Source organism: Parasteatoda tepidariorum, chromosome 1 (genome assembly GCF_982258835.1).
Source record: "Parasteatoda tepidariorum strain Cologne lab strain chromosome 1, Ptep-v5.0, whole genome shotgun sequence".
Lineage (NCBI taxonomy): Eukaryota > Metazoa > Arthropoda > Arachnida > Araneae > Theridiidae > Parasteatoda > Parasteatoda tepidariorum.
In genome coordinates this window covers 47,643,808-47,659,650 of record NC_141755.1, presented here as the reverse complement: position 1 = coordinate 47,659,650, position 15,843 = coordinate 47,643,808, and the positions used below count along the sequence as shown (strand labels likewise).

General features: G+C 30.0%; 1 protein-coding gene and 1 long non-coding RNA gene across 2 annotated transcripts; both read left to right on the top strand.

Annotated features, from left to right (window-relative positions):
• The first annotated feature begins 1,699 nt into the window (after positions 1-1,699).
• Positions 1,700-3,885, top strand: LOC139425503 (uncharacterized). The gene is made up of 2 exons (XR_011636696.2): positions 1,700-1,801; positions 3,738-3,885. It is a non-coding gene; the product is annotated as an uncharacterized LOC139425503 (long non-coding RNA).
• A 557-nt stretch (positions 3,886-4,442) lies between these two features.
• On the top strand, positions 4,443-15,250 carry LOC107442344 (uncharacterized). Its single transcript, XM_087165750.1, has 6 exons — positions 4,443-4,508; positions 5,215-5,322; positions 8,747-8,788; positions 13,082-13,099; positions 13,866-13,880; positions 15,074-15,250. The coding sequence occupies exons 1-6, from the start codon at positions 4,470-4,472 to the stop codon at positions 15,155-15,157; spliced, it is 306 nt and encodes a 101-aa protein (XP_087021876.1). The 5' UTR covers positions 4,443-4,469; the 3' UTR covers positions 15,158-15,250.
• Positions 15,251-15,843: the final 593 nt, after the last annotated feature.

Sequence of the window (15,843 nt, the reverse complement as noted above, 5' to 3'; positions counted from 1 at the left end):
AACCTATTTACTCAAATGTATAAGTCAAATTGAATGATACCAAACTTGACTAAATTAGATAATAAGATTCAAAACTAAAAAGTTTCAAAGATTTTTATACATAAAAATTATTTTCGTTATGTAATAGCAAGGGTGAAAGCGAGACGTAAAAGAAGAAACACTGGTAATAAAACTATATCGGTTTTAACTAATTATCGGGAGGAGCAACTGTTTCCTCTTTTTTAAATTAGTCATCAATATCTAGGTTTTCATGAGAAAAAACAGTTCTATATATATGCTATAATTGTGAAAAAATCCTCGGTAGTTTCAGAAATTAAACTTTTCTCGAAAAAAATGCTATAAAGAAGTGTCTTTCGTATCAGTTCTTACTCTTTTCCGTCTTGATATATATACCCTTTCAGCCCTGTCTAATAGCTGTCTGGACAATTTACGTATAGATTCCAACGCATTGTTTCAGATTGAATTGTTTGAGATGAATCCTGAGTTTATTAGAATAAAATAACTGCTTAGAAGTTATAAGGATTTAGCTAATGCCAAGTAAATATCAAAACTGGTACTTTTTATACGCAAAATTCCTTGCAGTTTCTATAATATTTGTCTTTTTGCCTCAAGTTTGATCCTATTCAATTTAGTCTAAAATTTAAATTAGAGATGGAGCTTTTCTTATGTAGATAACAACGTCAAATGCACAAAAAGGAACAACTCAAACAATGTATTTTTATATCATAAAAACATGTTGCTTCAACTTTTTTGTGGATTGAAGAATTTTCTTGCAACAAAATTGGATTTTAGTCCATCTGTTCATCGTTTATTGGGTTGAAGTGTTTGATAACTAGATCGTAATAAACCACTGAATTCATTATAGTATTTATGAAGACTATATATAAATCTCAGTTCTCGCATTGAAACACCCTCATATCAAAACAAAATAACCTCTTTGAATGCGTTTTGATAGTTATGAAGTTTCTTGTTTTAAATAATGCCTGTAGTAACTTAAGTCATCCAAAAAGTCTAGATTTTTTTTCATCAGTAAATTTAAGCTTACCATAAAAATACCGTTCCTAAAAGGTAGCCTAAACATGGACGAAGAGCATGACGTCGAACATGGACGTAGTTTATCTCTTTGTTCTATCTGTCCTACTTGTGTTGGTGGGATGACGTTGATCCTAATACGGTGTAAACAAAAAAGTGATCAACCAAGCCTTTCTTTGAAAAATAAAAAAAAATAGTGAAAAATTTCTTTACTTTTGATGAAATTCATTTCCTCGAAGATGATGATAGTTATTTCGTCACTTTGACAAAATATTCACTTGGTGTATATACAGGAAAATGGTTTCGTCAATGACGAGGAAAGTTTCGTGAGATTTGAGTATCCATTTTTTAACGTGCATATAAATTTGAATTTTTATTTTACTGTTTTTCATAAAAAATATTTTGAATTATAATATTAGTCTACAAGTTATATCAAAACATTATAATTAAAATTAGCCATTAAAATGAGCTTATCTACTTCCTCCAATATGAGATAAATGTTTTGACGGGAATAAATAAATTATAGATGACAATTTATGATGGGAGTTATCATTAAAAATCCATTTAAACAGATATCGCTGCTTTTCACTTAGATTAATTTTAACCAATCATATTAAAATATCGTATAGTTGTTTTAATAAAAGATTGCAATTATCGGAGATGACGATTTTCTTTGAATGTCATGACAAGGCATTTTTTTGAATAAAAGCTATAGATGTTTTTGAAACTATTATTTTTGAGCAAATACAAAGCGTTAGAGAAGCAGGAGGTAAATATTAGGTTATTTATTATTTCAGTTATAATAATGTTATAAAGTTTTATTATTTCATTATTTTATTCTATTTTAAAATGAAGCTTTATATCTTAAATAGGGAGTTTTTAAGATTTTTCTAAAGCGTGGAAGAATTATTTGTCTGTCACTAATCGCGATGTACGATAATACTACATTGTAGAAACTGCAGGACTGAGCAAAAGGAGTGTCGACAACACAATTTGTTAATCTTTCATCAAATTCTGAAAAAATAGCAAATATTATCCATACATTTCCCCTAAAAGGATGTTAGCTATGGAATATGTCAATAAGGACACGGAAAATATTTTAAAAACATGATCATTGTAAAATGCCATTAGCATTAAAACATAATAAACGGTTTTGTAGCATTATACTTCAGTAGTTGTAATGAAAAATGCAAGCATGACGAGAATTGCTAAAGAAGAATTAAATTCAAGATAGAATATAAGATTACTTATATGTTGGTTCCAGCCAAAACATTTTTGTTATTTTTTTAAACTTTAACTTTATTCTGTAATTTAAGATCAGGATTACTTTACTCTGATTGGTCCACTGAATACAAAAGTGATATTTGTGTTAAGTGGCGAAAAAAATTCCAAATGTGCTTCGTCTTTTGTGTGCCTATTATATAGCTTATCCCAAAAGCCGAATTTAACGGTTCCATTTATTCAAGCATTCATTTATTATATACAGCTAGAACACAGGCATTTTAGTCATTTTCAAGTTCAAGTAGTCAACATTTCTTATCATTTATCAACTCTTTCTTTTGTCTTTTTCACTTAAAGTCACTATCCAAGTTTCAAAAAGGTAATTCGAAAAATATGTTGTCATTAAGAGGAAATTTTTATTTAAAATAATTATTCATTAGTTCTAAACAAAAAATAATGGGCGGTAAAAACATTTTTATAATAGTTACTTCTTAAGTTCATGGCATTGATATGTGGATTTTACGTTTTTATTGTTTACTTACAAAAAAGTAAGCATAAAATATGCTTACATCTAAATACAGTTTCTAATTCATAAGCAAATGTATTAAAATATAAACCTAGCAACGACACTATTTTTATTCACGATTTAGTTTGATGTTGTAAATATACTGGGTGCCTCTAAAACACTAACAATTCGAAAAACTATTGTAAAAGCAACGGTAGGAGACCTAAATGTACGGTTTGCTCCATTTTATTAAGGATAGTATTTGTTCTCAATGATATTCATTATTAGCTATAAGTATTGCCAACAGAGGGCACAAATAACTGGCATAATTATTATACAACATTTTCCACTGCATATTAGAACATCACAACAGTGACGATATTTGTACAGGTGTTTGCTATTTACAAATAAAGTTTATTTCGGAAATTTGATTTTATAGCTTTCCCTATTCAGCGCGAAATATGCTTACTAGTTTTAAACTTGGAAAATATGATTTTTTTAGTTTACTAAGTTAGGGGCAGCAAACCCATAATAAACTACAGAGCAATCGTTGAAAACTATAGCAAAACAACTTTAATTCTGGTAATAAAATAAAAATATGCGGTATTTAGATAATTTTTCTGTTCCAACAGTTTACCGGAAATTTTGGTTTTCAAAATTATTTTTCTTACCTTCACACATTTAATAAAGCATACAAATCTGAAAAATAAATTTAATAGAATAAATGGTTTTTACGCCATTTCTTAAGGTATGATAAAATTGACAAATTTTACCACATTTACATATTATCACATATTTTAAGGCCATATTTTACTGTTAATTTTACGAAAATCACTACCAAAGCACTTTGATAAAAATTATTGAGCTTTTTGGTGATCCCATAGAGCCTGAAACACGATAAATGTTATCCTATTCTGGAAATTTTGACCATATTTTTCCTCTTAGTGCAGATGTTCATGCTGGCATTTTTATATTTTAGGATTTAAATGTTATAAAAAGTTAGTCGACAAATATGGAGAAAAAGGTGCTATTTTTCATCATTTTTGCTTTCGTTGTTGTACATGGAAAAGAAGAAGATGACTATGGACCTTATGGGCATTCAAATTTATGGAGGAAAACCTTATGTGGCGAGTAGTTTTTTTAACTCTTTGCGATATTATAGCACATATTTAAGGAAGAAATTTTCTAATCAATTTTACTATCTATTCACCGTTATATATATATATATATATATATATATATATATATATATATATATATATATATATATATATATATATATATATATATATATATATATATATATATATATATATATATATATATATATATATACATATATATATATATATACATATATATATATATATATATATATATATATAAGGTATATATATATATATATATATATATATATATATATATATATATATATATATATATATATATATATATATATATATATATATCTGTGTACGTCACCGCTTCAGGATATTTGTATATATATATATATATATATATATATATATATATATATATATATATATATATAATATTTCAAAGGTATTAATGACATTCTAATAATAATTTTTGTTGCTCATTCAATTTATTTCGTATTAAGACTGTTTTTTATTTATGTTAAAACACTTGAAATATAATAGAATTATTTTACTCATATATGAATATCTTTTTAGAAAAAAATAACGAAACAATGAATGAAGAGCTGCAGAATTGCCTTGAGAGGTCGCCTGTAAGTGCTTTGAATCCTTAATTTCATATACTAAGGGTTTTGAACGATATAATGATAAGCGACATTTTCAGTCGAAAATCTTATGCATGAAAAATAAAAATGATAGGAAAGACACTGGGCATTTGCATATATTGTGTTGTGTTATGCAATGCATAATTCTCGTACTTTTGACGAAGTAATAATTAAATAAAAGAAGATAAGATAAGCTTATTTTAAAACTGTCAGCTTGGGTAAAGTGTCGCTTATCACTATATTGTTCTTAGCCTTTCATATAGTCAAACTTATATACAATATGAAAGTTTGAAAGTCGAATATTACTACGGAAAATGACTCAAACATATCTGTAACTTTATAAAAAACAGTTTCTTTGCAAATTTCACATCAAATAGCAACATAAAATAAAAATAATATTGTTGAGAAACAAGATATAACATCATCATAATCATCATTAAATAAGTAAAAATATTATATTTTACTATCATTTTTATTTTTACGTGTATATTAATAAAAAGATACTTTATAGATCATATTGTTTTGCTTTTTCAACCGATTTTCATTGGTTGATTTACTATAAATTATAGATAGTCTTCTCCCTTTAAGTATTACTATACTAAACTGACCTATACATGAGAACTCTTCCATTAAAAATATTTGTCAAAAATAAATTGGGTTATCAATAATAAAATTTGTCTTCTTTGTTCCCTAGTATCATAATGCATTCAAGATGTGCTTAAATGAGATTCTGCCAGCCATCAAAGGTTCATTCGTACTTTTTCAAAGAGAGGCGTGCAAGAATAAAACCATTTATCACAAGGTAAAATAATATTAATTTTTAATATTCACCTTGATTAAATAAACGTTAAATGCGTTTTTGACTTTATGAACTTCTTATTGTATTTTTAAGTAACGCTAGAAGAGTTTTTTTTTTAAATTTAGGAATTCGTTTACGCGTATTTCCATTAACATTATTTAGCTCATTAAAAATGAGAATTTTATCCCCATGTACTAAAGGTAACCCAAATGAAAAGTAAACACACGTGACAACGTTAAGAATGCAGAAGTGTTGGAAGCGCCACCATTCAGTGTTATAAAACAAAGTAAGTAGAATGCACCGCGAGCTGTTGTTGCTGTTGCAGTTCATTTAAGCCCCACTAGAGCTGCACAATGGGCTATTAGTTACGGTTTGGGAAACAGACCTGAGGATGCTCCGAACACATGCCATCACAATTTTGATCCTTTGCTGAGGGGATGGCACACCCGCTTCGGTAGCCCGACCTGCAAGCGAAGTCGAGAACTTTACGGTAGAACAATTTAACTCGGTCCCTACGCAGACTGATCCAAGTGGTCACCCCCCGCACACGCACCGCTAACTGAGAATAACTGTAACATGGCCTAATGCGTCAGTACGGATAAATCTTTTCCTCGTATCAGTCAAAGTGCTGCACTGATTTTTCAAATTGAAAGTCTTCAATTGCCTCGAATCATTTTATTTGCAGCAGCTTGTACTTCTATTATGAGACACGGTCTATTGTATCAGTACGGATAATTCTTTTCCTCGTATCAGTCAAAGTGCTGCACTGATTTTTCAAATTGAAAGTCTTCAATTGCCTCGAATCATTTTATTTGCAGCAGCTTGTACTTCTATTATGAGACACGGTCTATTGCATCAGTACGGATAATTCTTTTCCTCGTATCAGTCAAAGTGCTGCACTGATTTTTCAAATTGAAAGTCTTCAATTGCCTCGAATCATTTTATTTGCAGCAGCTTGTACTTCTATTATGAGACACGGTCTATTGTATCAGTACGGATAATTCTTTCACTCGTATCAGTCAAAGTGCTGCACTGATTTCTCAAATTGAAACTCGTAAATTGCCTCGAATCATTTTATTTGCAGCAGATTGTATTTCTATTATGAGACAAGGTGTATTCCATCAGTACGGATAATTCTTTTACTCGTATCAGTCGAAGTGTTGCTCTGATTTCTCAGATGGAAACTCGTCAATTGCCTCGAATCATTTTATTTGCAGCAGCTTGAATTTCTATTTTGTCAAATTCAATATTAACTTAAGTTCTTTATATATACTTTCTCGAAATTAGCCAAGAGTGTAAAAAAGTTCCAGGTCAAATTATAGTAAAAATTACTAACACACTGTGGGTGACCGTATTACGTATATTCATCCTGTATATTCATTTAATTTCGTATATTCATTCTGAATCCTGCCGTATATTCATACAGAACTTTATGATATTCCTATTAAGAATCCGATTCAGAAATTTTTCAGTCTGTTAAATTACTGATTATATTACAATGCATTGTGAAGGAAAGTAATCGTCTCAATAAACTATAAGAACCTTCAGACTGAAACTTTCCTTAATAGCATCCGAAATTTTCAAATTTGTTGCATACGTTTGTTCTTTACACGTTTGAACTTAAAACAAGTAATTTTTTATTTGTTTTAAAATAGAAAGAGTTATAGATTGAATGTTACTTTTAAGAAAAGTGCACTGAAAACAGCTAATATACGCAAAAATAATTGTATTTCCAAACAAATTCAAATGTAATTATTTGATTTAATTTGGCGCAAAAGGCAAGTGAAAAAGAAAGGATACGAAACAATTAACAAAAGTGGACTTTTTAACTTCGCCTTGCACAGAAGCTATAAGGAAACTAAGGTGACAAAAAGCACAAAAAAATACTGTAAGCAGTAAAAATTACTTCTTTTGCGAAGCCTCGCGTAAAAGCTCGCAGTGTATCTACCACTTCAAAAATATAATTCCAATTCACTAGTACAGTGTTTCCCAAAGTGTGGTACGCGTACCCCCAGGGGTACGGGAATAGTTTAACGGGGGTACGCGTTCTTATGCGAAATATCTTGCAACAAATTAAAATTTAAATTTTTTTTATTTAAAAGCAAAGCTAGCCGCGAAAATTTACAATTACGTATTTTTCTATTGGCTATTTTTTGCAGATTTTACAGTTAATAATTAGTGGTGTCGACAGCCAGTCGTGATTTTTAACTTTTGTGGAAATTTTTATAGTAAAAAATACATTCATTTTTCTTAGTGGTACACAGCTTTTCGAAAAATTTAGAAAGGGTACACAAAAGTGATATGTTTGGGAAACACTGCACTAGTATATAAGACATGTTAACTAGATTCTATGGTGGGGTACCTTTTCATAGATGAAGGTTGACATAGTCAATAACTCCCCCTCCACATTGGTGACCCGGACGTGATGTGAACACCCCTACCATGACAGTAACTCCCACTTCAATTTGAACACTCCTGCATCGATGGATGGTCCACATTGAACAGTTGACTTGCTGCTTGTGACTGCGATATTATCCACCTCCTCATGCTGTTGCTACTCAGTCTCGATCAAACACAACGCCGGCCTGCATACACTCGACTGCTAATGGCAACACAGGAGCCACCACGGCAGTGAACTTAATACAGCTCTCACGATTGGCAAAAGTACGGTGATCTTAATACAGCTCTCCCGGCTTCTCACAAAACAGCAATGAATTACTAGTGGAATTTGTTCATCAAATTCTATCACAGATATAATTCTGGTGGGGGAGTACTGTAGTGTATCTACCACTACAAAAATATAATTCCATTTCACTAATATATAAGACATGTTTACTAGATTCTATGGTGGGGTACCTTTTCATAGATGAAGGTTGACATAGTCGATAACTTCACCCCCACAAGCTAAATACGTAAAAACGGGGGAGAAAAATAAAAAACAAATAAAAATATCGAAAAAAGAAAAATGATCTCAAGTATGCCTGCAGTGTTTCCCAGATTACCCAATAAAAAACTGCACTGTAAAAAATCCCAGATTACATAACGTTAATTCCAGTTTATATAACCGTAACGTCAAGTACGGGCACTTTAGATGCATTATCCATAAAATCCAATTTTATCATATAATATTAAACCGTAATTTTTATAGTAATTATTAAATTACAGTGATTCAGAAGTTTTAGGGTAAATATTATTGTAAAAATCATAGAATATCAGACTTTATATTCCGTAACACGTTTTGGTGAAAATGGTTAGTATGGTAAAAATGTCAGCACCCTAAGTGCCGGTACTTTTCACTGTAACTTGAAACGGAATTTTTCACAGTGTGGCGAGTCTGCAAAATTAAAAGAAAAAAAAACTATGATTGCTTCTGACATTTAATTATGTTTTTTGTAATTAAAAATAAACTTTACTCTTTGCGTTTTAGATGGACGAATGTGCCGAAAAACAAGAAGATGCTCCTGTTACGGTAAGATTCAAGTTTTAACTTTTATAAAAGTACGGTTAAGTTTAAGTTCACTGACATACTAAAAAATAAAAATAAATTCCTCTTATTACCGAATTTTATTAACTAATACGCCAAGAGTAGCTACCAACACGAGAGCTGTTAGACATTCTAATTCAAAAAGGCACTGAACCATAGTCATTTCTGATTGACTTACACGAAAAAAATTTGATTCTTTGAACAGATCATGAGTAAATTTCAGCAAAATTCAGCAAAAAACTGTGATAAACAAAACTAAAAAAAAAATTCACGATTCAATCTCATAATATCTTCTTGCAGAGCCATAACATGGTGCGAAATACGCTGAAGAGTAAAAAAAACTGGTACAGGCATGAGTATGCAAATAAAGGGGTATGGTGCCAATCAAACTACAGTGCTGTGATCGGCAACACGTATATTAGACAGCGAGCGCCTGGCACAGTTCTTAGATCGGTTACTGCTGCTACAATGCCAGGTTATACAGATTTAAGTGAGTTTGAACGTGGTGTTATAGTCGGAGCACGGGAGATGGGACATAGCATCTCCGAGATAGCAATGAAATTTGGATTTTCGCGTATGACCATTTCACGAGTATACCGTGAGTATCGGAAATCCACCAAAATCCCCAGACATGAAGATTATTGAACATATTTGGAATGCTTTGCAACGTGATGTTCAGAAGATCTCCCCCACCCCCTCTTACTCCCACTGGTTTAGGGACAGCCCTGCAGGATCCATGGTGTCAATTATCTCCAGCACTACTTCACACATTGATCGAATCCATGCCACGTCGCGTTGCGGCACTTCTGCGTGCTCGCGGAGGCCCTACACGATATTAAGCAGGTATACCAGTTTTTTTGGCTCTTCAGTGTATTTGAAACCATGAGGTCTTACAAAGATTGATATGGTTCAACATAAAACCAGATTACGGTTTCATAAAATTTGTACATTATGATTCTGCACGCTTTAAAATTACATATAGTATACCTCACTATAAAATTATCATAAAAGTGCAAACTATACAAAAACACTTAATAATGAATTGACTATAAAATGAAAAATTTTAAGCTTTGTTTGCTTTAAATAGCTGTGATTTTTAAAATATTACATTTCTGAATTGGAATAAAGCTTTTTAGTAGTCATTATGCGCACTTATATAATTTCACTGTTCCATAAACGCTTTCAAACTGTTTTAAAATCTTTGTCGTATTGAAACTTCAAAAACTATATTTTTAAGATAAAAAGAGGAACAAAAAAAATCAACTGAAATATATTTTGTGCTGTTTTGAACTTAAAGTGTTGCTATTAGGTTTGTTTAGAACTTAATAGTTTTAGTTTACCACTAATTTCAATAGAAATTCAGGTCTCATTAAAATCAGGATTGATTACAGCTACTTTTGACAAAATTTTTGACCTTCATTACTAATGATTTTTTAATAGGTATGTATAAAATTCATTCTATGCATTATTAAAGCTACAACAGTAAAATGCAATCTCTTAAAAATTATAAATAAGTCAAACGAAAATTAAATACTTTACCAGTGACTCAGCTCCTCTGTGTGCTGCTCTCGCTAACATCTGCATAACTTTGTTAAAATTACTCCACATTTCTGATAGGAAAAATTATTTTGGTTATGAAATCAAAATATAGAATATTTTTGTTTCATTTTATAACTGTCGCTGAACAGCCGACCCAATTTTTTGGTTTGCGACTACTAGTATTCAACTCCGTAGCCTTGTCAATTTGAACCTAATCTAGAAGACAAGGGAACTCCTGGATCAAGTATTGGGAAAAATTCCCCTTCGTAGCGTAATTTTTGATGGAACTAACCAGCATTTGCCTTACATGGCAAAGAAGACCACGAGAACCCCCCACGGTTAGCCCGACGGTAAGGGGACTCAAACCCATGATCAGTTTATCACTGAGGATGTTTCACTCCAGCACTTTGGTTTTTGCAAGCTGAAGCGGAATTCGTATCTACCAGCCATCGCTGGGATTCGAACTCGGGTCACCTCATTAGCCTTTCACTTGGTAATGCTTAGGTTCATATGGTAGCAGCTTAAAGGAAATTCTGGTTTTAAGAATTATAGCTCTTATTTCCACACATTCAGTAAAATATTAATTGAGATTAAAATTTTACCGAATAATGGTTACCACGTTAAAATTGCAAAATTTTAATAAATTTCAAAATTGCATCGCATGCAATAAAATATTATTGTATTATTAATTTTACCAAAATCATTACCATAGCATTTTGATAAATAAAAAAACTACTGAGCTTTTTGGTGTTCCCGTAGAGTCAGAAACAGCGCAAATTTTTCCATATTCTAGTAGTTTTGACCATAGTTTTTTTTAAAGTTTGAATCTGCACTCGTATTACTATCAGAAATCATTACGTATGGTCATTGAATGCAGACTCATCGTAGTATACTTGATATGAATCGTGATAATTTTTTGAAAATAATGTTCTAAAACCACGCAACGTTTAACTCATAACTCTAAACTGTCATGTAACGAGGCAGAACAGTTTTAGGCCCTTTACTCTTATATAAACTTGTAAAATGATTAAAATCAAAAAAAAAAAAAAAAAAAAAAAAAAAAAAAAAAAAAAAACTGTGTAAAAAATAGTCAAAATTAATTTACTATAGTATTTCTGAATCAAAATAAATATTTACAAATGCACAATATTTACATATGCAATATATAAATATGCACAACATTAATCAATAAAAATAGCTTATTCTAAAGATTTATAAATATTTTCTTACAAATATTATTGCGAATTTGTGCGTTAGAGAACATAATGGAGTCAGAATAAAAGAATCTCGTTCTAGAATGCTATAATATTAATACGAATACAAACCAATATCCATTGATTTTGGACTTCATTACTCATTAAAGTTTCATTAAAAACATGAAATTCTATTAAAACATGCTTTTTTCAGAACTATTACATTACACTTATTATGTGATCGACTTTAAGGGTTCTACGGTTCTAAAAAATCCAAACAGTGTAATTCGTACTTAACTACTTTAAAAATAGAACTTTATTAAAAGTGTATATATATTTTGTTAAGAACTTTTTTAAAAGTGTATATATGTATATTTTTCTTATACATATATTTAAAATGTTGAGAAAAAAATTAAACTATTGGGCTAAGTCTATGGTTTCTCCAAATAGAAGAAGAAAACTTTCCCCTCTTAAAATAAGTATATTATAACTGGATACAATTATGGGGAAAGTTTCTATTAATATTTCTAAAAAATCAGTCAAAATGTGCGATCGTGCAAATAAATTTTAACTATAAGACTTGGTACATTCGAGCAGAAAAATCTGCCAATTTGGGGTGGCTAATTAATATTAAAAAAAAAATTAAATTTAAAAAAGGTTCATTACTAATGTCGGTAAAAGCAAAAAAGGGATTAAAATCATCGGTAAACAGTTTATTTGTCCAGTGAAACTGTAAGGCGTTCGTTTCTTGTTAGGAATGATAGAAAAGATTCCTTCTTAAAAAGTTTAAAGATGCATCGAAATAAATTATTATCTACCTTCTTTGATTTTTATTGATCTCATCAATGATTGGTTACTGTTCGAAAACATTTTTGATGCATAAAACTTCTAAATATAATTTGTGACCAACGAAAATGTGTGTAAAATTTTGTATTTCTTTATTTAAAAAAAATGAGATTTAAACATACAATTTAAGCAGAAAAAGAAAATATTAATGTTATGTAGACTGTAAAAAATTTCGGTTCAAATTACAATTAAAAGTACCTGTACTTTTTACCGTAAAATCAATTTTTACCGAAACATGATCCGGAACAAAAAAAAACCGCATTTACCGTAATACAGTTTAGTAAAAAAATATTTATTATTGCAGTAAAATTTAATATCCTTTATTGCAGTAATAATACCGCATTGCCGGAGCACGCATGTGGCAGTAATAATTATTGTAGAATCACTCTGTTTCTATAAATATGACTGTAAAAATTACGGTAAAGTATTTGACAGTAAAAATGGATGTTATATATGGATGATGTAAGTGCCGGTACTTTATACCGTAATTCGATATGGCACTTTTTACAGAGCACCACCGTTGCTTTTTATAAGTTTATCTTAGTTATTTTATTCTCCGCGCTCTATTTTTTGTTACTTCTCTGATAAAATATTTGTCCGGTTTTGATTTTACAAACCAAAGTGCAAAAATGGCAGAAAATTATTTACTTCATTAATATGTTCTCATCATTTACATAATTGAATTTTTTTCCCTTTTCAGGAGGATCAAAATTCTTCTGTAAGTAAATATAACTTTTTTGTGATTTTACTAAAAATATGCACAATAAATTAATAACATTTTGAATAGGATAATTGGCGCTTTTGACACTTTAACGAATAAAGCAAAAGTGGAGTTTCAGAGTTAAGAGGACCATGCAATGTTTTGAAAACTGTACGAAACGCGTGTTTCAAAATCATGTTGTGGTCAATTGTAAAAACTATACAATCTAATAGCATCAACATTATTTTAATAAAATATTTCCTAACAACCTATAGCTCAAATCTGGGCATATCTTTATAGTGTTATTCTTTGGATTTTAAAATATTTAATTTGTCATACAACCATTTTCCATACGTGGCTCAAGTAAGGCATACTGTAAAGAATACCGCATTAAATTACGGTAAAAAGTACCGGCACCCATGATGGTGTAATTTTTACCGTAAAATAACTGAATCACTCTGATTCAATAAATATTACTGTAAAAATTACGGTATAATATTTGACAGTAAAAATGGATGTTATATATGGATGATGCAATAGCCGGTGCTTTATACTGTAATTCAATATAGCATTTTTTTCCAGAGTACCACCGTTGCTTTTTATAAATTTATCTTAGTTATTTTATTCTCTGGTTCTCCTTTTTTTTGTTACTTCTCTGATCAAATATTTGTCCGGTTCTGATTTTAAAAACCAAAGTGTGGATTATTGCAAAAGTGGCAGAAAATTATTTACTTCAATAATATGTTCTCACCATTTACATAATTGAATTTTTCTCCCTTTTCAGGTGGATCACGATTCTGTAAGTAAATATAATTTTTTTGTGATTTTACCAAAAACATGCACAATAAATTAGTAACAATTTGAATAAGATAATTGGTGCTCTTGATAATTTAACGAATAAAACAAAAGTGGTGTTTCAGAGTTAATAGGACCATGTGTTGTTCTGAAAACCGTACGAAACGCGTGTTTCTAAATCTTGTTGTCAATTGTAAAATCTATGCAATCTAATAACATCAACATTATTTTAATAAAATATTCCCTGACAATCTATAGCTCAAATCCTGGCATACCTTTATAATGTTATTCTTTGGATTTTAAAATATTTATTTTGTCATGCAACCATTTTCCATACGTGGCTCAAGTAATGCATACTGTAAAGAATCCCGCATTAGATTACGATAAAAAGTACCGGCACCCATGATGTCGTAATTTTTACCGTAAAATAAATGAATCACTCTGATTAAATGAATACTACTGTAAAATTTAGGATACATAATTTGTAATCCTGAAACCGATATTACGATTGATGCACCGAAAGTGCCTGTACTTTATCACATAATTTTAACAGGAATTGTTTGCAGTTCGATGAGAAATAGTGTATTCTATTGCAATAGTTAAAATTACATTCAATTATGAATAATTGCAATTCTTATTATAAATTTAATCCAAAACTAGAACTGCACTATGTGTGATCTATGTATCACAACAAATTTCTTGATATGCATGATATTCAACAATGACCCCCTTAATATATATTTTTAAAAATCTTGTCAAAATGAAATCAAAAGAAAAGTGTTGTATTTACGTAAGGGAAAAGCAAAAACGTTATCAAAACTTAACTTATTTCATCTAAGAAAATCAGGATTGAAAGCATCAACTTCTATTTGAATGTCGATAAAAACAAAGAGGAGATTAAAATCGAATACGATTTTTATCTCATATCTAAATCATTCACGTCGAACAAATCGGAACATCTTCAAATTAAATCAGACCATCAAAACAGATTTTGGTATTTTTTACCAGGCCTTGCTCACAATCGATTTCAATAGTGTTGAAAAAACGCAAACTATCAACACTGGTAAAAAAGATTTCATCGCACATGAAACTAGCACCTCTGCTTTTCGGAAACTTTTTCCATTTATTTTTAATTTATTTTATCATTTATTTCAAATTTATCATTAATAATAATTTTGCAATCTATATTTCTTCTAGGACTGTTTTGTGAATGTGTTGAATAAATACAATTTGCCAGAACTATCAAAAGAGTATTTTTCAGTTAAGCAATCATATCATTAAAACTACTAACTTCTTGAAATCTGTTCCATTTGATATAAAATTATGTTGAAAATTGTCAAATGAATAAAAGTTTGTATGAAATCAAAATAAACTCTTAAATATGTATTTGTTTTTATCTCGTTTGCTTGAATATAAATGCCCTAAAAAATCTATGTTTAAGTTATAAAATCAATAATATTTTTTTTAAATCCACGGAAAGAAAGATTTTAATTCGGCAATATAATTAATATTTTTTATTATAAAAGTTTCAATTCGGAGGATTTATTATTTGACATTTACTATCGATGAAAACTGTCGATGAATTTCTGAAATTGCAAAATTGTAAAGTTCGATTAATTTCTCAATTTTAAATGCACTTCCAATTTTCAATGCCAAAATTATTTTTACCCCAGTCATATCAGATCATCTTGATGCCCTGGAATCTTGCCTTATTCATATGAAGGCTGATTTCCTTGCTAATAGCATTAGTTCCTCACCACTTTTACAAAGCGTGTGAAAATACAGTTTACTCTGCTTTGTCCCTTTCGACCATTGTGGATTTTTTGTTCTGATTTTTATATTTTTTCTCTCTCGGCTACTGCGGTATTTCTAGTTATGTTTCGTGTCATTATTTTTTCTTTTCTCTTTGGAAAATTTACGCTTTATGTGTCAAATCACTTTAGTTTCTTCTTTTCACGTCTGGTAAG